At 33.0% G+C, this 22548-nt stretch overlaps 1 protein-coding gene across 2 annotated transcripts in view; it reads left to right on the top strand.

Annotated features, from left to right (window-relative positions):
• ARPC1A (actin related protein 2/3 complex subunit 1A) overlaps positions 1-22268 on the top strand; it is a 28620-nt gene extending 6352 nt beyond the window's left edge. For both annotated transcript variants that reach the window (XM_031940601.1, XM_031940609.1), the window contains exons 3-10: positions 605-709; positions 6718-6940; positions 9660-9767; positions 14730-14942; positions 16891-16966; positions 17183-17376; positions 20098-20188; positions 21908-22268. In XM_031940601.1, the coding sequence (XP_031796461.1) occupies positions 605-709; positions 6718-6940; positions 9660-9767; positions 14730-14942; positions 16891-16966; positions 17183-17376; positions 20098-20188; positions 21908-21946 (1049 nt within the window). In that variant the 3' untranslated portion in view covers positions 21947-22268. The remainder of the gene's footprint in view (positions 1-604; positions 710-6717; positions 6941-9659; positions 9768-14729; positions 14943-16890; positions 16967-17182; positions 17377-20097; positions 20189-21907) is intronic.
• The last annotated feature ends 280 nt before the right edge of the window (positions 22269-22548 follow it).

Here is a 22548-nt window from a genome sequence, read left to right as displayed (position 1 = left end):
CTTCTCGTGTCTATGGTGTAGTATTTATTAAACATTGATGGGAATATATGATAGGTTACTAAGGATACATAAGAGTTATAGAATTTCAGAGCAAGAGATACTTTATAGAGATCATGTAATCTAATCCTTTCTAATACTCAGAAACGATGTATAACCTTGGGCAAGTCATTCTGGACCTCAGTTTCCTTATTCTAAAACTAATATTAAGAACTACTATTGAGAAATATCATTTTAGCCAAATGAAAGTTCAATCCAACAAGTTTAACTTTTTAAAAATGTTTAATAATATTTTAATGATATTAAAACTTAAACTTAAGAACCATGTGAGTTTTGCTTATACACACCAACTTTGACATATCTTAGTAGGACCAATTTATGGTAGTTGAAATTTGTATTCTTTTCTTCAATCCACTTACTTAAAATTTTAAAAACCCCTATAAACAGAATTTCTAATATTTCATCTTTCAGTAATAAAAATAAACTTCATCTCCACTTTTTAAAAAATTGTTTGCAAAGTAATTCATATACATAATTTCATTTGATCAATTGTTAACCAAAATACTATTATTCTGTGTGTGTTAATATATTAAATTATTTCTACCAGAGATTGCCCTTAGCCCTAATAATCATGAAGTCCACATTTACAAGAAGAATGGGAACCAATGGGTAAAAGCCCATGAACTGAAGGAACACAATGGACACATTACAGGTAATAGTACCCTACTATGGTGAGTTTAGTTTCCTTTGTTTCAAGAAAAAGCCTGAGTGTAAGATGAATGTCCCATCTTGCCATGTTTAAAGTTTATAGGCTTCTATACCACTACAGGTTGTCTTGATAAATGAGAGAATATTGTGCTATTGATTTCAATTTGTCAAACATTATTGAATACCTCTCAGATGCCTAGCAGTATTGGTGCTATGGGGAACATTGTAGAAATATCTTTAAAAGCTTAGTATTTCATGAGGGGCACTCATGAAACAACTTTAGGAGAAAAATCTATACATGAAAATGTGGTCAAAATCATTCATAAGTGTTGGAAGAATATAATTTTTCTAAAAAGTTTCTCTCTAGTTCCTTTTAAAAATTAAAGTTGTGTTAGGGTTTAAAGCTGTGGATATAGATCCTAAGGGAACACGGAAATTGAAAGATTAAAACATCCCCTTCTAGAGTAGAGTTTATTCTTTGTTAGACAACAAAAATAGAAGTGTTGGGCTGAATCCAGAAGTTAGCATGACCCTGTGAGGGTATGCTCCTATCCTTGCTCTGCTGCTTAGTTACAGAGTAATGTTTAATGACTTGGATAAATTGTGGGCACAGGTCTGTGGAAGTAAGAATACATTAATTTTCATGATTGTTCTATATGGTAAGTCATAAGGTCATGAATTTAAAACTAAAAGAGACCTTGAAAGCTCTAAAGCATAGATTACAGCTTCAACACTAAATATGGACTTCAAAGTAAGCTAATCCAGTTTCCTCTTTTTAAAGTTAAGGAAACTAAAGCCCAGAGAAGTTAAGTGATATTCTCAGAATCATTTAGATAATAGTGGCAGAGGCAGGATTCAAACTCTGGTCTTATAGCTCTAAAATTAAGATTCTTTTCAGTGTATCATGATGGCCCTCTACAATTTACAGATGATACTAATAAAGTGACTTGTCCACGGTCACCTAGAGAGCAAATAACCTTGTGTTTTTAGGATTTAAAAAAAAAAAATCATCTGAAATCGTTATATTTTTCTAGACATTTTTATTATAATAAAAATAAGTAATCCCTGCTTTTAGAAATTGTTCTGGAGACATTTTGAAGCAGATAGCTGAAAGATAAAAAATCCTGATTGCATATCATATCACATTGTTCTCTTCAGATACTGGCAGAAGCTGTCAAATGAGAAGGTAAAGGTAAAAAGCATAAAGCTTTGTTTGTTTTAAAGACCGAGTCTCTAGCTAGAAGTGTAGGAACTACTAGATTCAGTCTACGATTGTTGCAGGAGTTCTTACCTGTTCTATTTCTGACTTGGACTTGTTTTCCAACCCTAGGAAACCTGATAAGCCCCCTGCTCACAGGAATGCACCATTTTACTACTTAACTTAATACAGACACCTGATCAACATAACCCATTTCAGCAGAGGACTCATGAACTGAAGAGATTCTTTAGCCTCAGCTTACCTGGTAGCTATATTATAGGCATGGACCCACACATAGATATTTACTATGCATTGTTGTATATAGTTTCAAATTTCAGTAAAACAAATCAGAAGAGTAGAATTCAACTTTTTTATAAGATGTGTATGGTTATTTTGCTCTGGGCTCAACTTTTGATAGCCATTTGGAAGAATTATTTTGTTCAAAATATTCTTGTACCTTGTATGGATAGATCCTATTTTACTCTGCTTCACAATTTATTGACTTAGAAATACTTGTTTGTAGTGATTTAACCTTACACATATCGAATTTACTCTCTGTATTTTTGCCAAGAGCATGATGGTGTTTACTACCATCTCATATACTCTTAGTCTATTCTCATCCCCCAAACATTTTACTTCAAATGAGCAGTAACGACTACTGTTAATTGCCTTTGTTCTGATTATTTGAAATTTTATCCATTATTTTCTGACAACATTGGTAAGCTTCCATTGCTTTATAATTGATTCTTAAATAACATGGCCTCCTAGATCAAAGAAAAGCTTTCTATAGCAACCCTTTGTATAGTTTCTAAAATTCTTTTCTGACCATGAAGGTTTCCCATCCTGAAAAACTCATGTCAGCTTTCCTTAACTTAATAGGATTATGGCAATAGTAGTAGAGAACATTAAGAGACTAAATAATTATAGCATTGACTATATAACCAAAGGTCATAATTTTGAATTTTTACTAATTTTACTTTTCTTCTACCTAGCCTATTAAATTTTTAGTCCTTTAATAATCATTGGACACATTGTTAACTTTCCTAGCTAGCTTCATTTGTGACCTGGTAAGTCAGTCAAATATTAAGCACCTACTATGTGCTAGGCACTGTGGTAAGTGCTAGTGATACAAAGAAAAGCCAAAACAAAACAAAAAAAGCTAAAACCATTCCCTGCTTTTATAATGCTCATAGACTAATGGGGGAAACAACATGCAAAACAGTTATCTACAAACAAGGCGTGTACAGGATAAATTGGAGGTGATTAACAAAGGAAAGTTACTAGTATTAAAGGGAATTTGGAAAGGCTTCTTGTAGAATTAACATTGAAAGTGTCTGTTTAAGTTAAAATAGGCCAAAGATGAAACACAAAGAAATAGCCAAATAATGTGAACCATCCAGACATGTTCTTTCCCTCCCTTCCCCCTTCCCCTTTCTACTTACATTCTATTTTGGGGCCTTTGTGCTTTGGCTGGTTTTCTGTTACATGTCTCAGGCAGCATTTTTTCAGTTCTGAAGAAAATGTTATTGGAAGACTCTAAATATAACTATGGCAAGAGACCAAGGATCAGTCATTTTCTCAGATACTGACTAAAGAGATGGAATATTTCTGTTATGGCTCTTCCTAAACTGAAAAATGTCCATTAATATAGAGACAGGAAGATGGCCAAAGAGATGTCAGTTTTTTTCTCATGTTAGTTTAATTTTTTGTATTAATGTTTCATTTTAAAAATCCCCAACTTATTGACCTAAAAGTAATGAGAAAGCAGGGGGAAAAATGCAAGCCTATATTAAGAGGAAATGACAGCTTGCTTGATGTTGAATTTTTCTTTTCTTCATGTCTAGCAAGTCAATATTTAGAAAGATAATGCTGTTGAACAGTTTTAAACATGAACTTGTGGTTTGACAGTTGCAGAGTTGGCTATCACAGTAGAGGTAGTATTAGATGGCTAGACAGTCTTAGAATAATAAAAAGCTAAGGAGCAGTATTTCCAGGAAGAAAAGTATTTGTAGCATTTTTCTTAAAATATATGACCCTAGAGAATAGAAAACTGCTGGAGTTGGGGGTGAGGGTTGAGAATGATGGATAGTAGTAGGAATTCCTTGTGCTTTGCATACCTAGACTTTTTAATAAAAATCATTAAGTTTTGGTTTTAGGAATTGGATATTAGAGAAGGAGAAGGATCAGTTCTTCCATTTCATCCAGTTCTCCATTAGGCTCACTCAGATATTTTTTGAGAATTTATTACATCACAATTACTGTGGCACAGATGGATAAAATGAGGTATAATAAGAAAGACTTAAAGTTTACAAAACTTTCCAATCTTTGGTATTGAATCTCATCACAACTCTCTGAAATAGTCAGGCTTTCCTCTGCTTTCCTCCCTTTTTGTTTAAAGGATGTGGAAACAGACTTACAAGAAGTTAATTGATTTATTCAAAGTCACAAAGCTAAGGTTAGGTAGTTGAAGAATCAGGATTAGAATTTTTTAAAATAGTATTTTATTTTTCCAAATACATGCAAAGATAATTTTCAACATGTACAATTCTAATAAACATATTTCCATATTTGTCATGCTGTGCAAGAAAAATCGAATGAAAAGGGGAAAAAAACATGAAAAAAAAAAACAATCAAACAACAACAAAAAGATGAAAATACTGTGCTTTGATTCACATTCAGTCTCTATAGTTTTTTCACTGGATGCATGGTACTTTTCCTTACAAGTTTATTAGAATTGCCTTGAATCACCTCATGGTTGAAAAAGCCAAGTCCTTCACAGTTGATCATCATGTAATCTTGTTATTGTGTACAATGGACTCTTGATTCTGCTTACTTCATTCAGCATCAGTTCATATAAGTTTTTTCAGGCTTTTCTGAAATGAGTCTGCTCATTATTTCTTATACAAATGTTCCATTACATTCATATATCATGACATTTAGCCATTCCCCAGCTAAGGAGTATCCACTCAATTTCCAGTTAGTATTTTTTTTTTAAACTTCTACAAACTCTCTATAGCTGGAGTTGAGTTTCTAATTAGCTTTCCTAATTAGAAAACCTGTCCTGTACATGGTTGTCTTCAACTGTGATATGATTCAGACCAATTCCAATGATCTTGTGATGAAGAGAGCCATCTACACCCAGAGAGAGTTGGGAACTCTCATCATAGCATTTTCACTCATTTTGTTGTTTGCTTGCCAAAAAATGAGAAAGAAAATAAAATGTTTGCTTGCATTTTATTTTCTTTCTCATTTTTTCCCCTATTTGATTTGATTTTTCTTATGCAGCAAGATAATTGTATAAATATGTATGCATATATTGGATTTAACATTTTAAAAAATTGTTAAATTTCAAAAAAAGAAAACTTGTCTTGTAATAGTCATCCTCTTAAGGAAAGTGTGGTTAAGTTGTAAAAGCTTAAAATAATGACTGGAAAAGGAATTATGGGGCTTTAAGATGTATTTTTTATTCATATTTTTCATTTTATTATTTTGAAACATACATATAACTTAAAAGAAGTATGTATTTTCTGCTTTTCCTAGTTAGCTTACAACATAAGATCATAGATTTAGGCCATGAAGTCCAACTAACACCCTTATTTTGTAGATGAAGAAACTGAGTAAATACTAAAAGATGGGATTTGAACCCAGGTATTCAGATTCCAAAGCCAGTGGATGCTCTTTTCACGTGTAGGTGATTTGTTTATTATTGAGATTTTTTTTAGATTTATCACATTCAGATAATAGAGTGATGGAATCCCCATTGCTATATTTTTTTCTTTTTTGCATTGCTGGTAATGTTTTATGAAATTTTTTTGTGCGTAGAAATGGAAATTTATTATCTATTTTTGTTTTTTTTCCCCCCTTTCACTATTATGTAATGCCCTGATTTGTCTTTTTCAATTTTTTTTAAAATTTGAAGTTTGCTTTATCAGATACCATTACTGTCATTTCTGCTTTTTTTTTTTTTTTTTTTTTTTTTAAGAACTTGGAGTTTCACAGTATATTTTAGACCTTTAGTTTAGCTTAAATGCAACTTCTGACAGACAATATACCTAATAGGTAGAATGGTGCATTTGAACTCAGGAAAACCTGGACTCAAATCCTATCTCTTATATTTACCAGCTGTGGAACTATTGACAGGTCACTTAATTTTCCTGAGCTTCTGGCAACTCTTTAAGACTATTAAGTTATACACTGGGAAATGAATGTAAACTGCTTGCATTTTTGTTTTTCTTCCCAGGTTATTTATATCATGCAACAAGAGAACTGTTTGGTTCTGCACACATATATTGTAGCTAGGATATACTGTAACCTATTTAACATGTATAGGACTGCTTGCCATCTGGGAGAGGGGGTGGAGGAAGGGAGGGGGAAAATCGGAACAAAAGTGAGTGCAAGGGATAATGTTGTAAAAAATTATCCTGGCATGGGTTCTGTCAATAAAAAGTTATTTAAAAAAAAAAAATAATGTTAAAAATTGTTTTACATGTAATTGGGGGAAAATAAGGTACTAAATAGGAAAAAAAAAAAAAAAAAGACTATTAAGTTCTAGACTGAGTTGCAGTCTACATTGATAAAGGAAGTTTCTATATAAAAATGTCCTTAATGTGATATGTTTCCTATAGATAGTTTTTCCCATTAGAGCCATTATGTGATTTTTTTTAAAAAATGAAATAATTCATACTGTTCACATTTATTGGTATAAGTAGTCAGTTTTGAATGCCCACTGTGTTTTAAGATAATACTAGAAGCTTTTATGCTTAGTTTGACACAGTCAACTTTTTTGAGACATTGATATGAAGTTTCAATTGCAGGTATTGACTGGGCTCCCAAGAGTGATCGAATTGTAACTTGTGGTGCAGACCGTAATGCCTATGTCTGGAGTCAGAAAGATGGCATCTGGAAACCAACCCTAGTCATCCTGAGGATTAATCGTGCAGCTACTTTTGTGAAATGGTCTCCCCTAGAGAATAAATTTGCTGTAGGTAGTGGAGCTCGACTGATTTCTGTGTGCTACTTTGAATCTGAAAATGACTGGTAAGTAGTATTTAGATATAAGAAGTGAGAATAAAATTGTAAACTTTTACATTCTGACCTATTTTTGAATCCTATATGATATTCTGAGGCTCATATGGCACAGTGTCTAGAATTGGTTTATGGAAAAAACTGAGTGTTAATCTGGAAAATATTTCCCCTTTGGAATTTGTCATAAACTGTTAAGATATTTTTCTTTGTGAGTATGTATGGTTGATCAGTCCACACATAGCTTTCTCACAGCAGAACCATCCATTTGTGTATTTTGGTCTACAAGCTTGTTTCCACTCTAAAATTAGACTTCTGTTCTCTCTCATCCTTTTCAAATAACAGTTTTATAAGCCTGATACTATTTTCTTATTCTGTTTTATAAATTGCAGATTTCATTATACTCAGAGGCCCACAGAAGTGTTAGAACATTTTCCTTTTCCCCACATCTATCCTCTTAAATTTCTGGGTTGATTCTGAATTGTTTTCCTAACCCATTATGTGTTAATATATTTTATTTGTCATGTTAGTATGTAAACCATCTCAGTGAAAATTCACTTGTGAATGTTGTATTTTATAAATCATTTGAAACTGAGCCAGTCAAAATAGAGAAATTTATTGTATGGCTAAAGAACTTATTTTAACCATTCTCTCCTGTTTGCTGTGATAAGAAAACAATTCTGTTCCATCTGAAACACATTTAGCAATGGTAGTAAATATCCTCCAACTTGGAAATGGTTTGTGGTAACCTGCAGTGTTTGTGTTTTAGCCAAAATTAGCACTGTACAGCCTTGCTGTTTCTGGTGTATTTAGGCATTGCAAAGGAAGGGAATTATCTTCTTGCTTTTTTATAATAAAATTTTCAAAGTTTGTACTGATTGTACCAGTTTGAGTTATAAAATATATACCTTTTTTTTTTTCAAGCACAATGAACAGAATGTTGTCTCTAAGGAGATTTGCTTTAATGAATACCTTCAGGGAGAAACTTCATAGCGCTGGTCTACAGTTTCACAGATTTCAAGTTAGTGTGTTTTGAATGAAAAGGGTTTTTTACTGGATAACAGAGTGAAAAAAGTAATTTGAATGTACTCTGTTTTCAAATTTTCTGTGTTTCAGAAGCTTTTCCTCAGTTGTAAAATGATATTTGATGGGATCTTAAAATGTAAAGCTAAAAGAATTTAGAAATCATTTTGTCCAACTGCTTCATTTAACAAGTGAAGAAACTATGGTGAGAAGAAGTGATATTGATTTGCTTAGATCACATGAATTACTGGTAGAACTGTAAACAAAGATCTTGGTCTTGACTTCTAATCTACTGGGTTTTTTTTGTTTAAATTTATAATAGCCTGCTAATTTACATGACTAACAACCCGGAGACCTCAAATGATATTAGGTATTGTTCAGTATCTTGTTCCTTACTGTGTTGCTTTAATTTAAAATATGTGCATTGTGCTTTATGCTTAAATGCAGTAGTTTTGGGGAATACCTAACCTTGTTTATAATAAAGATCAAAAAAAAGTGAAACATTTCCTGCTCTATGGGAGTTCACACTAATTAGAGGAAATAACATATGAAAGAAAGTTCTACTACAGAGCAGATCTTAATTATTCCCTTGAAAATAGAATTGTAGCTTGATGGAAGATTATGAAATAGATTTGTTAAGATTTGTTGATGAAAATGAGACAGATAACTAGTGAGAAAGATAATTAGTGAATCTTAATGCTTGAATGTCATTACATCTGTCAGTCTCATTTGTGTTTTCTCCTCAAATATATATATAATTCTTGTCCTTTCTTATCAGTATTCATTCTATGTTCTCCTATAAATCCTTCATAGAAGTACAACACTGTTCCAGTCTTTTACTATTCTCTCCATAAAGCTTTTTCTGATTAGTTTATATTATTCTTGGTTGCCAATTCTTTATTTGGTAAGGGATTAGTTTACCAACTGAAGTATTTCTAGGATCTTTTGGTCTTTTCACCAAGATAATTAATTTACATGTTAACATTTTTAGTAAAAATGATAATCCATGTAAATTTCTGTTTTTTGTGTCTTTCCCTTTTTAAAATGTCAATAACTTGTTTAGGTCAGGTTGGAATTTTTTCAGTTATACAACACATTTTCTTTTTATTTTAAAATTAAGTATCAATTTTTATCTTTCTTCTAACAAGTCGTTCTCACTATGCATAGCAGCTGATCTGAACATTACTTCTTTGTAGTCAGTAATTTTCTGTTAGAATTTAACTAAATTAATTTTTATTATGTTATTTGGTGCTCATCTTTTTAAATATTTCTTTTTTGTTTGTTTGTTTATTTTTAATATCATTTTATTTTTCCAAATACATGCAAAGATAATTTTCAACATTCACCTTTGCAAGACTCTTGTGTTTTAAATTTTTCTCCCTCTCTTCTTCCCATCTTCCTCAAGATAGTAAGCAATTCAATATAGGTTAAACATATGCAATTGAATAAAATATTTTTGAACACATATGAACTGATGCCAAGTGAAGTCAACAGAAGCAGAAGAAGAATTTATACAATAACAACATTATTATTAAGACAGATATCTTCAAGTGACTTGGGAACTCTTGTCAACACAATGACTAATCACACTGGCAAATGTGAAATTCATGTTTAGATGTTATCTGCTTGGTAGACGTATGTAATATTTGGGAGCTGTGGTTTGACATTTCTTTGGTGTATATATGTAAGTTGTTATCTTTTTTGGCTTTAGGTGGGTGAGCAAACACATTAAAAAGCCAATTCGTTCTACTGTCCTTAGTTTGGACTGGCACCCCAACAATGTTTTATTGGCTGCTGGATCTTGTGACTTCAAATGCAGGTGAGAAAAAACTAAATTTGATGTGCAGATTTCAAATGGACTTACTAGGTATTAACTCATTTTATATTATCAAACTTAAAATCAGGAAGTAGTAACATAGAGTAGGATCCAAATTTCTTTAGACTATATTTGTTTTTAGTATCTTCCTGCCAGTATTATCAGAAAATATGGGTGATAATAGTGGGGGAAAAAAAGTTTTGACATTAACATTTTCTTTCTAGTATGACATCCCTGGCAGTGGTCCCTGTGATATCACCTCTATGATATGAAAAATTAATAAAATGGTACTGTTATTTTTAAAATAGTACATTGTTTATTTTTCATAGGACAAAACCAGAAGAAATGCAATTGAGTTTGGTAATAGTTTGCAAGATTTATACTAATATAATTGTTTTTTAAACTTGATCAGTATATCACTGACAAAGAAACAGGAAGTTTTGAATTTTGCCCTTGTATGAAAAACAATGTTACTTGGAATATATAAGAATAGAAAAGATGTGAGAGATCCAGTAGGTTACATGGAAAAAAAAGTCAGCTATTATTCACTATTCTTGAATTATTATTTGAAAAGAATGCTTGTTAAAATTTAAAACCAGATTTAATAACAGGGAATTGAGTGAACATCAATTAAATTTGGCTCATCTGGTGAATTCTTGTTTTAACATAGAGCTATGCAGTCATCTTTCAGAATCCTTTCTAGGGTTTTGAATGTTAACTGGTTTTCTAAATTTTGATTTGTTCCTACAGTATGTTCAGCTACCATTGTTTGGGGCATACAGCATAATGTCATAGCTTCTCTGGAAGTTGAAAATAGGTATTGCTAACAAAGAGAAAGAGAATAGTTACCACTACATTTCTGTTAGAACAGATCTAAAAATATGATTATCAAGATAGAGTTTAGTTCACATTATAAGGCAAATACAGAATAGCACACGTGATTTAAAGTGTAACAAAGAAGTTTTATCTTTTGAAATAGATGGCTTTCTGGATTTAGTTTCATTCCATTTGATTATTACAAGTAGTTCATTATTGTTCTTACATCATAGCTCAAGGTAAAATTAATTCAGTCTCTGACACAATGACTGTTCCTGCTCCCCGTTGCTTTCACTGTTGAGGTGGAAGGGGGTGGAATTTTTTGCAGAAGTACAAGCATAAATTAATAAGGGTAAAGAATGGATGGCTAACAATGAGAATGGAAAAAGATGGATTTAATGTATTACTGAGGAACAATCAATAGGATTTGATGATTAACAAGGTTCAAGTAGAGAGGAAAGAGCCATCAAAGATGACTTCAGTGTTCAGAAGCTGAATTAATGGAAAAATGACAGAAATAGGGAAATTGGGACAAGGTGCAGGTTTAGGAGAAAACCAGTTTGGGTGTGACAAATTGATTTTTAAGTCATATTTAAGCAGTTAGATCTTTGAGATTAGTGCTCAGGAGAAAGTTTAGGGTCAAGTTTTAGATTCAAAAACATGGCCTTCAGTTTTCTTTAAAATGAAAGAATTAGATTCATTTTCTAAGGTCCCTTCAATCTGTAATCTGTAATAATCTAAATTTTGAGAGTGGATGAATGTTCTAAAATGTAGGAAAAAAGCAGATTGAGTCATGAAAAATGCAGACATTTAAGTTTGAAATGTAAATAAAAGGGAGGGAATGGAATTATTCCCTTTACAACATTTTTATTTTTTAATGTTCTGTTATTCAGATCTGTTATTCAGATACTCTTGTTCATGTGACCTGCCCTTAAGTTTTGGATTCCTTTGTTGTGTTTTCAAATTGAAAACTGATGAAGGGTTCCAGCTTTATTTGTGGATTGGATGTTTCATATGTGTCTAATCCCTCTTCAACAAGACGTTACAAATACTTGAAAACAGCTATTGTTTTCCTGCTAAGTCCTTTTTCTCATTTCTAATTTAAACATCCCTATTTCCTTGAATCAAAACATTCTTGTTACCTTCTTTTGGATATTTCCCCTTGATTCTTAAAATCAACATAAATGAGAGAGTATACTGTGGAATTATTTAGGCTAGTTAGTTTGCTTTTGAAATTGAGAGTGTATATATATTTCTTTAGATGAATTCATATTAACTCACAACTTTCCACTATTAAATTTGATCTTAAATGGAACTCTCATTCTTTTCAAATGTTAAGATACTAGCTCTTTTTTTCCAATATTAGATATTCCTGAATTTCATAAGTATATGTGTACTTTGGTACTACTTCCAAGGATCCTTGTCCACCCCCCCAAGCTAGAACCCTCCCATTCCCCTTCCTCCAAACAATTAAATGGTTTTTGAGAGTTGATATGACCCAAGAATTAAAGGACTCTCTCCTATAGTATTCTTTGGTAGTTAAATAACTTCTGTTTGAAGATCTTCCAGGTAGAGGAAATCTGCCGCATCCTACAACAGTCCGTTCAGCTTATAAGTTAGGGATTGGAACTGGAGCTTTGATTTTATGAGTGGAGAGACTCCTTGTATGGAGGAAACTCTCATCTACCAATACAATTGATACCTTCTCTGCAACTTTGTAAAGTTTGCCTAAAGTGAATGTTAAATTACCTAAACTTCACTACTGTCCCCTGTTGCTAATCTACTTTTAGATGACTCCTGTTATTAGGAAATTTTTTCTAAATTTCATCCTAAATATGCCTTTCTGCAACCTTTACTTATTGCTCCTGCTTTGTCCTCTGGACACAAGTGAATTAAGTCTTAACTCCATGTTATTACTCCTAAATTACTTGATATTGATTGCCTTGTTCTTTTGCCCCCTCCAGGTCTTAACTAATATAGGCTAAATATCCTAAGTTCGTTATTAGTTTACATTCCCTCTTCAACTTCCTGGGTGTCTCTTTTTGACATTTCCTAAGTTGAGTATCCTTCAAATGTAGCAATGACAGTTGAAGGCAGTCCTGCAGATATGGTCTGAAAAAGAGAGAGTAAAGCAGTGCATTACTTCCTTTATTCTGGTCCCTTTACAGTAGCAGTCGTCTTCTGATTGAGAGAGCCATTTTTATCCTGTCAGAGGACTGTGAGGACTGAGTGTGGATCCCAACATAGTATTCTTAAATTTTTTGTTGTTGTTTACTTGCATTTTGTTTTCTTTCTCATTTTTTCCTTTTTGATCTGAGTGTTATTGTGCAACATGATAATTGTAGAAATGTGTATAGAAAATCATACGTGTTCAACATATATTTGTTATCTAGGAGAGGGGGTAGGGAAAGGGAGGGAGAAAAAAACTGGAATACCACGTTTTGCAAGGGTGAATGTTGAAAACTATGCATATGTTTTGGAAAAGTTTTAAAAAATAAAAGTAGAATATTACCTCTAAAAAATAAATAAATAAAATAAATAAAATGTTCTGGTCCCTTTAATTCTCTCAGGAGACCCTAAAACCAAGTTAGTATTTTTGGCTGTTGTGTAACAGTGGTGATTGGCAGTATGGTATAGTGGCTAGAGGGCCAGCTTTCATTGAAATGACCTGGCTTTAAGTCCTGTCTCTAACATTACTGATTGGCTTTGTGACCATTTTTAAGTCACTTAACCTTTTAGTGCCTAAGCAGCTCTTAAGATGCATTCAGCTTGCTGATCTGCAGTTGTGAAAGGAGTTTCCATGCTGGAAATTTTCTGTCCTAATGAAATCATAGGTCCTCAACAAACAGTTTTTTTTACATTGCGTCGAATTTGCTGTTCACTAAGATCTCAAATGATTTTCATATGAATTGTTAGCTATAGTTGTATAATTGAATCTTTAAACTTGTATTGGACTTTAAATTTATTCCTGTTAAATTTCATCAAGATAGTAAAGCTTAGACCATTATTCTGATCTTTTGATATATGTTTGCTGTGAACCAGTGATCTGGTCCACATTATGAGATCATATCTTCATCTGGTCCACAAGAATAACATGAGATTTTGTCAAACATCTGTGAAATTCTCTGATTTGCTAATCTGATAATCCTAACAAAAAGGAAACAGGTTTAATCAATCTGGAATGACTTTTTTTTTTTTTTTTTTTTTTTTTTTAATGAAAGCATACTGGCTAGTCACTGTTCATTGTTATCCTTTCCAAATGCTCAAAAAGGATCTCTAATACTCTATTAGAATTTTTGCTAGGAATCTGTCAGCCAGTACTTTGAAGATTCCACCTCCTTCTCCTTTTTGAAAATCGGAATATTTTTCCCTCTTCATTCTCATGGTACACCTTCTGTTCTCCAACATTTTCAAAGATCATTGGCAGCAATTACATCTGTCAGGTTTTTCAGTGCTCTGGGATATATATATATATCCTGGCCTAACTGACTTGAACTCGTTGAGGAAACTAGATGCTTTCTTACTTTCTTGTTATCTGATAATTATTTTTATCCCTTCTTCCCAGTACAGAGGCAAAAAAAAAAAAAAAAAAGGCAAGCTAAATAAGAGTTGACTAGTTCTTTCTTTTTGCTGCTAGCTGTCATCATCATTTCAAGTTTTTGAACCATCCTTGTGATGACCATCCCCAAATTTAGTCTTGATTGACACACACAGCCAACTTTGAGTCATAGCCAAAAATCTTTTCAGCTATGACCTACTGGATCTTGCACTATTGGCAACTTGACCAAGAATCTAGGTTCACCTCCATGTCACAATGAAACATTGATGTGGTACTTTTGCAGGATGAAGGGGTGTGTGGATTTGCAGAATGTAAGGTTTTGTATATATAAATACAGGTTTTGGGGCATGGTAAAGACCTTGGAATAAGAAAAGGGGATTCAGGTGTCTTACCCCCCAACACTTACTGTAGTTACTTAGCCTCCTTGTGCTTAAATTGTCCCATCTGTAAAATGGAAATACTCTATATCTTGAAGGATTATTGTCAGTAAAATACTTTGTAAATCTTAAAAAGTTGCATAAATTTGAGGTATTAGATATGTTCTTTTTCATTTGTAGTTTTGTGTTTTTTTTTTTCCCTACTTTCTATAGAGTTTTTTCTGCCTACATTAAAGAAGTTGATGAAAAGCCAGCCAGTACTCCATGGGGTACCAAGATGCCTTTTGGTCAGCTGATGTCAGAGTTTGGTGGTACTGGAAGTGGTGGTTGGGTCCATGGGGTTAGTTTCTCTGCCAGTGGGAACCGCCTCGCTTGGGTCAGCCATGATAGTACTGTTTCAGTTGCTGATGCCTCCAAAAACATGATGTAAGTATTCTTTATTTTTTAAAAAATTCAACATATTGTATCTTCCATTTCTGGAACCTTTTTCTTGTGGAAATGGGAAATGAGAAAGAAAGTCAAAAACAGGTCCCTTATTAGGTTATGCAGTTGAGCTACTATAACTTAGTTTAAAATTGCAGAAAAAACTGAAGACTTTGAATTTGGAAATTTTCAACAGATTAAGTCCTTGAGACTTACTTGTGCTAGGTAACAGCTAAACTTAAAATGTTTTTAAATTTGGACTTCAAAAAAAGATTATGTTCCTACAGTCAGAAACAATATCTAATCAAAGAACCATTGAAAATTCTTTTGAAAACTTGCCTGGTTTGGTACCAGTAAGCATTCCTTCAAAATAGCTAATTTATTCTATTAATATTAATTCATACATCTTCCCTTCTGCCATATTGGTTCTTAAGACAATTTTAAATATCATCTGCTGAATGATAATGTGTTGCCCTATTTAATAAGTGAATATTTAACATTTATTTAAACACAATTAACTCTCTGAAATTTTTGATGCATTTTTTTTCTCGGGTAGGTTGGAACAACTTAAATAATGATGAGCCCATTTGTTATTAAGTTCTCTATGACTAGGATTAATGTTTACATATTTGTTTGTTGGGGAATTGAAGAAAAACAATTCAGTCTTCTTTTCTTCTGTCAGTTTTTGCCTTGTCTTGATAAACACAAATTCCCAAGGGAGTCTATCTAGTTCTTTATGATAACATTACATTCTATTTCAGTTAATTAAAATAGAGATCAGTATTCTTGGGTAACTTTGGTTCCCTCTACTGGCACAGTAGTAATATAGTCTCAAATTTGGGAGTTTTTTTTTTTTCTTACCCAGAATAAAGGGTTTTTAATGCTTCTCAAAAAAGTAATGATGCTGTAATGTTTGTGATGTAGTAGATTTTATTCATCTTAATGCAGGTGGTTTTAATATGCATAATGAGCCCTTAAATATTTTATTAAAAATACAAATTTATTACTTTTGTCATATTCTTTGAAAGAGAACTTCATTTAGTAAAAAATCTGATGTCAGTGAATATAAAAAAGTAGAATATTAATCCAGCACCTGAAAATGATCTTTAAGAATGTACTCTTTTTTGAGTAAAATCAGGTGATTGATCCTTGTCAATCTTCAAACTTACATTGAGTATCTGATATATGTAAACTGCCTTGGTAGGTAATATGGAATTTATACAATCAGAGATACATGAAAATTTGCTAACAGCAGGCTGTATAAGATTGAATTCCAAATAAATGATACAAATAAGTGTCATCCATATTTAGTGGTAGAAAAAGGCCATTTTATCTAGAGTAATCAAGAAACATGCCTTGGAGAGACAGAAATTAGATTGGACTTTATGGGACAGATCGGATTTAAATGGAGAGAAGAGTCTTTTAAGAAGAGTGATCAAGATGAGCAAAAATAAAGAGCTAGAAAAGCACATGGCATTTTTATAGATCAATGAATAAAGTTGTTTGGCTGGAATGGAGGGTTCCTCTGTGGGGGGGGGAAGAGAAATAATATGCTGAAATGACCTTGAATTTTATCTCTTAGATGATAGGAAGCCATTGGAAGACTACTGGACTTAAAGTCAGGAAGATCTGGGTTCAAATTTTGCCTTAGATAGACTATATGGCTCTGAACAAGTCCCCTAAACTTTGTGGTCTTCAGTTTGCTCATTTGTAAAATTAAAGAGTTGGATTTGTGGTTTCTTCAAACTCTAAATTCCTATGATTCCAAGAAAGTTACTACAGGACTCATCTATCTTATATTTATAATTCTTTTAAAGTGTTGATATTTTAACTCAACCTAAGCTTGTGTCTTGGAAGTCCCTGATAGATAGGTTCTTTGTTATCATGTGTGTCTGTAAAGAAGCCATATAGTCAGTTTTAGCTCTTGTTTAATAAGTGCTCTTATGTTCAGGGTTTCACAGCTGAAAACAGAGTTCCTCCCACTCCTGAGTGTGTCGTTTGTCTCTGAGAATAGCGTGGTGGCTGCTGTAAGTATCTCTTTTCATTTTTTCTTGTGGCACTCTGTAGTTTTTCAGCAAGAGAATAATACTTACATTATGAAGCTGTTCACAATGCACAAAAGCCCTTTAGAGAAAATTGTGTTTGCTTTTAATAGTGAAAAATGCTAAAAATGAATATTCTACTTAGCAGTCAGCTAGATGTGTGATGGTACCTTCCATGGTCTTAATAATGTCTTGTTTCAGGGCCATGACTGCTGCCCAATGCTGTTTAACTATGATGACCGTGGCTCCTTGACCTTCGTCTCCAAATTAGACATTCCAAAACAGAGCATCCAGCGCAACATCTCTGCTATGGAGCGCTTCCGCAACATGGATAAGAGAGCCACGACTGAGGATCGCAACACTGCTCTAGAAACACTACACCAAAACAGTATCACGTAGGTGCTAATCATCAAGGGTCACTGGGAATCAGTCCCTGTCTCTTTCAAATCCTGAGGCTAGAAACTTTTAAACAATTGCATACAACCTTATTAGAGAGGATGTCATTTGTGTAATGCACTACTTCTCCATCTTCCCATCTCATGCCACATAAACTAGCTTTATTTCATCTAAAAGACATTTCTTTGCTTCTTGATTTTTACTCACTTGAGAATTTCAGGTTACAGTAACTAAGCTACAGAATGATTTTGATTTTTAAGATATGAAAGGAAAAACCCATTCATTATGAAGATTGTGAAAGAAATGCAGCAAAATTTTAAGGCCATGGAACCTATCAGCATGATTTCGCTATGTCAGATATTTTTCAGAACTAAAGCCAATGCTTAAAAGCTTCAGTCCACTGTTTTGGTAGTTTTCTTACTAGCAATCATGGGTACAATGTCATAACTTTGCTCATTGTGAAATAATTCTACTGCTTTGGTTATGGGTTTTAATTTCTTATTCTTGTGGATGAGGTGTAGAGTGGTATAGTGTGGATGGGGAGCTAGGTTCAGAGCCAGGAAGACCTGGGTTCAAGGTTCCCTCTTACACATTCTTAGCGAGTGACATTTAATTTCTGAATACCCTAAACAATTCCTTAAGACTGTAAAAAGATGCTGGCCTATGTAGATAGAGCATATTTTCTCACCCAGGTGTTCCCAAATCTAGTGAAATCATGGGTCTAGTCTTGAACCTTCTCCTTGTACTTAAGAGCAAAAGATGATTAAAAAAAAAAAACTAATTCATTAAGGTCATTGTGATAAAGCAAATAATTCTTTTGACATATCACTTTAAGGACTTGTGGGGAAGACTTGAATTTTGTCAAGCAAAATAAGAGGTTAAAGGGAAGAAAGAAATTTCCTTGCAAATTCAATCAGTGTTCAGAAGCCTGGGTGCCATAAAATGTTCTCTGTCTTATTCTTTTGTTCTCTCAAGCCCAAATATTATGATGGATTGCAAACACTAGATTTTTCTTTGAAGAAATTTGAAATATCTGAATTTGGAGTCAAGAGACTCTAGTTACAATTCTGCCTTAACTTGCTGTGTGACTTGTCCTCAGTTTCCTCATTTTTTAAAAAGGAGGAGTAAGCTAGATAATTTGTCCCCTAAGTCCCTTCTAAACCCTCCCATTCTTTGATGCCACCGATGATTGCAGTTTAAGTGGCTCCACAAACTCCTTTGATAGAGCAGACAGACTTCATAGTAGCTTGAAAATTATTATTGCTGAGTATAGGTGAAAACTGAAAGAATATGTTTTACTTTCTATTTCATCTTAAAACTACACTTCTCAAAGCCCTTTAAAATAAATGGCTTTAGCATATTTTTCCATGTAGTTCTATGCAGATTGCATACCAAAAAGGAGAAATAGACCCTATTGCCTCTCCTGAAATTTTTAAGAGTGCAGTATTTTCTTTTTAAATGGTGAAATCCTGTCAGATGGAAATAGCTCTTTTCTTTTTAAAATCTGAACTCTTCTTGAAAGAGTTTGTAAGGAAGAAAGATTATTTTAAGGCTCTGGTATTGATAATAAGGAATGCAAGGATGAATTCTTTCATTTCCAACGGTATTCTTTTCTCCTTTGGTACTGTACTGCCTTTACTGTCATACTGTTTACTGATGTAATGGCCACAAACTCAATTGGGTTGGAGTTTAGTATCATAAATTTATTTGGGATGACTTAATGTTTTGAGCCTTACTTTTTTTATTTATAGCCAACTTTCGTACTAAATCAGATTAGAAAAATCATATCTAATGTATACATATATTGGATTTAACATATACTTTAACATATTTAACATGTATTGGACTACCTGCCATCTAGGGGAGGGCATGGGGGGGAAGGAGAGGATAATTTGGAACAGATGGCTTTGCAAGGGTTGATGTTGAAAATTTACTCATGTATATATTTTGTAAATAAAAAGCTTTAATAAAATAAAATTAAAAAAAAGAAAAATCACATTGACAGTTTTTCTGTTAGGAAGCATTTTCACATTCTTTATATCATTTTAGTTTCTCAACAATTGTGTAAATTGTTTAAGTATTGTTACCCCCATTTTATAGATGAAGAAAATGAGCTTCAGAGAGATAGTTTGCCCAAAGGACAGCTAGTGAGGAGCAAAACTAGGGCTTGGACTTTTTCACCTCAAGTCTTATTCTATTTCCTCTGGTCTAATGGAATCTGAACTACTAAAAATCGATTTAAAATATTGCTGTTGTAGTTATTTCTTTGATCTTGCCCTTGGCTCTAACTCTGGCATTTTAGACTGCATGTGAAATAGATTATCATGATTCTTTAGGTTTTTAGTAAATTCTTTGTTGGATTTGCTAGAAATCTACTTGTTCCAACACTTTTGCCTCTTGTTCCAAGGAAACAAGTCTGAGGTGCTTCATTGGAGCCTCCTATCTACAAATCCATGAAACACAGCTTTAAATTAACTTTTCTTCTTTTCATTATTTTTGTCAGAGATCTGAGAGTAAAAAAAAAATTGAGATGTTTTCTGAGTCAAATTGCTGGATATCAATTTGGATGGAAAACCTGATATTCTAGAATTGGTGAATAGCTCATTCACTTGAATAGCCATAAAGCTTGACTTGCTGCAGAATAGATTGAATATAGCAGTTGATCACTGCTACAGTGTTAACATTGCCTGAAGTCCCTCATTTTATTCTTCCTTTTTCAGCCAAGTGTCTATTTATGAAGTGGACAAGCAAGACTGCCGCAAATTTTGCACCACTGGCATTGATGGAGCAATGACAATTTGGGATTTCAAGGTATTCTTTGACTTTTATAATACATTTTGTCTGTGTTGTAGTAGTGATAATAGAAATCATAAACTGTCATTAATATGGTAGTACTGTCTAACTATTTGGGTCAATGTTAACCATATTTAAAATCAAGTAAAAATTTTCTAATGTATATAGTAAGTGTTAGATGTGATTCAATTAAAAGCTTTAACTTTATGAGGAATCTTTGTAGTCCTCATTTTATTCTTTTAGTAGAAAGATTTTTATAATTTATAATTAATCTATTTTTATAATCTAATTTAAATATATGAACATGTCTCCACAACACACACACCCCACATACACACTGCATACACAATTTCTGTTTGGCTTTGTTTAGTTTCTCTAGATGTTAAAAGAATTAAAACATTTGTATAACCTGGTCATTACCTGTAAACTTGTATGCTATATATCTTTGTTTCCAGTGAGAGTTCAGCTTTAGAATTTAGAAAACAAAGACAAAAATATAAATAAATGCCTAAGAAGATCTAGGCAGAAACATAAAATACCTCTACCATCATCTCCTCCCTTTAGAGATCACTTGCCTTCCTCTCAGAGGATCTCAGATAACCTTATATTTAACTATTGCCACAGGACTTTTGATGATATTTTAGTCCCACCTCAAATGTCTTGCAATTCATGCTTCTGCAGTTCTTCAGGACAAATTCCTTCCACATCTTCACCACAAAGTACGAAGCTCCTAAAGGTGGAACAGAGAGGCAGCATTTGGCATTAGGGTAATGGGAAAGTAGAAAGGATGAAATTAAAAAAAAAAAAACCCATCTCTGTTGAGTGTAAGGCACTAGGGTCAGCATTGAGGGAGAACTCATCACTTCCTAGGATTTTGAAGTGTATTATCTGAACATGTGTACATTTATGTAGCTGCATGTTTTCTGTATAACTCTATGTATGGGTGTATGTGTAAGTCAATAAAAATTCATTGATAGAATGTTTTCCAAGACTTAAACATATAAAAGAAAAATGATAATCCAAAACAGTAGTATATGACAAGTACCAAATACTACTGACCAGTAAGTGCTGTAAGAGTTCAGCATAAGGAAAGAACTGAGGCTAGTCAAGAGAGGCTTTATAAAAAAATAAGACTTGAGGTCCACTTGATTTTCTTTAGTGGAATAAAGTAGAATTCATTCCAGACAAAAGTAACAATTTAAGCATAGAAAAAGAGGTAACAAAATTCAAGATCTTTTGTAGGGATACTAGTCTTTACTGGATCAAAAGGTTCTTAGGGGAGCAATAAGAGAATGGCCTACCATTTCCACCTGTTGATAACCCATGTTTTAAGGACCAACTTAAATGCTAGCTACCTCATTGGAGCCTTTCCTGATTCTCTAATGCTGCACTATCCTCATCTCTACCTTACCTCCATAGCTAAAGTGTCTTTTCTCTGATTTGATCTTTTATTTGGTTATTTCATGTTCCCTTTATAGATTTGACATGTTCTAATTTATGTATTTCCCTTTATATATGTCTCATTTAACTGTTAAGGACAAGGAATGTGCCTTATTTGTTTTGAATCTCCTAGTACTTAACATTGTATTTACTATGTTGAATATACTTATTGTTTGATGTAAAGCTAAAGAGTGTAGACATAATCCTATTTAGGAAGTTATTAAAGAGATTCTTTGGAAATTTTCAGATCTACCCTATAAAACTGATTAGTTAATTGAGTTTCTCTTTTCTGTGCAGACTTTAGAGTCTTCGATCCAGGGGCTACGAATCATGTGAAGCTGTACTTCCATTCTCTAGCATGACAGATACTTGACAGAATGCAGCTCCAGCATTTGCATGAAGATGGGAAAGACACTACCACAAGTCAAAACTGAGAAAATATCCCTTGCAGATGTTTTGTTTTTGTTTTGTTGAACATAATTGGTGAATGTATTGGTTTAAAAAATCAGCAGTGATGTCTTTTTGATTGGCTATTTCATTCCATTCTTGACCAAAGCTGCTCTTTAAGTAGTTTTTTGTGGAAAGTTGTCACTCTAAATTAAAGGGGGATTTTATGTAAGTTGTCTGCTAGAAAAATAAAAAAAATATATAAGAAGTATTTGTCTTGTGACTTTTTAAAAATTTCATTATAATTTCAATATATTTCAATATAATTCCTATGACTCTCTATTGCCTCCAGGATTAAATTAAAAATACTGTGGTATTCAAAGCCCTTCACTACTTAGTCCCTCCTAACTTTCTAGTCTTACACCCTACTCCCCCACACATAATCTTTGATCCAGTCCTGTTCAAGGCATTCCATTTCTTGACTGGGTGTTTTCTCTGGCTGTCTCCCATGCACAAAATGCTCTCATCCTTATCTTTACCTTCTGATCTCC

The sequence above is a fragment of the Sarcophilus harrisii genome, chromosome 1 (assembly GCF_902635505.1).
Source record: "Sarcophilus harrisii chromosome 1, mSarHar1.11, whole genome shotgun sequence".
Classification (NCBI taxonomy): Eukaryota; Metazoa; Chordata; class Mammalia; order Dasyuromorphia; family Dasyuridae; genus Sarcophilus; species Sarcophilus harrisii.
Note: the sequence above shows the minus strand (reverse complement) of the source record. Positions and strands in the feature narration are given on the sequence as shown.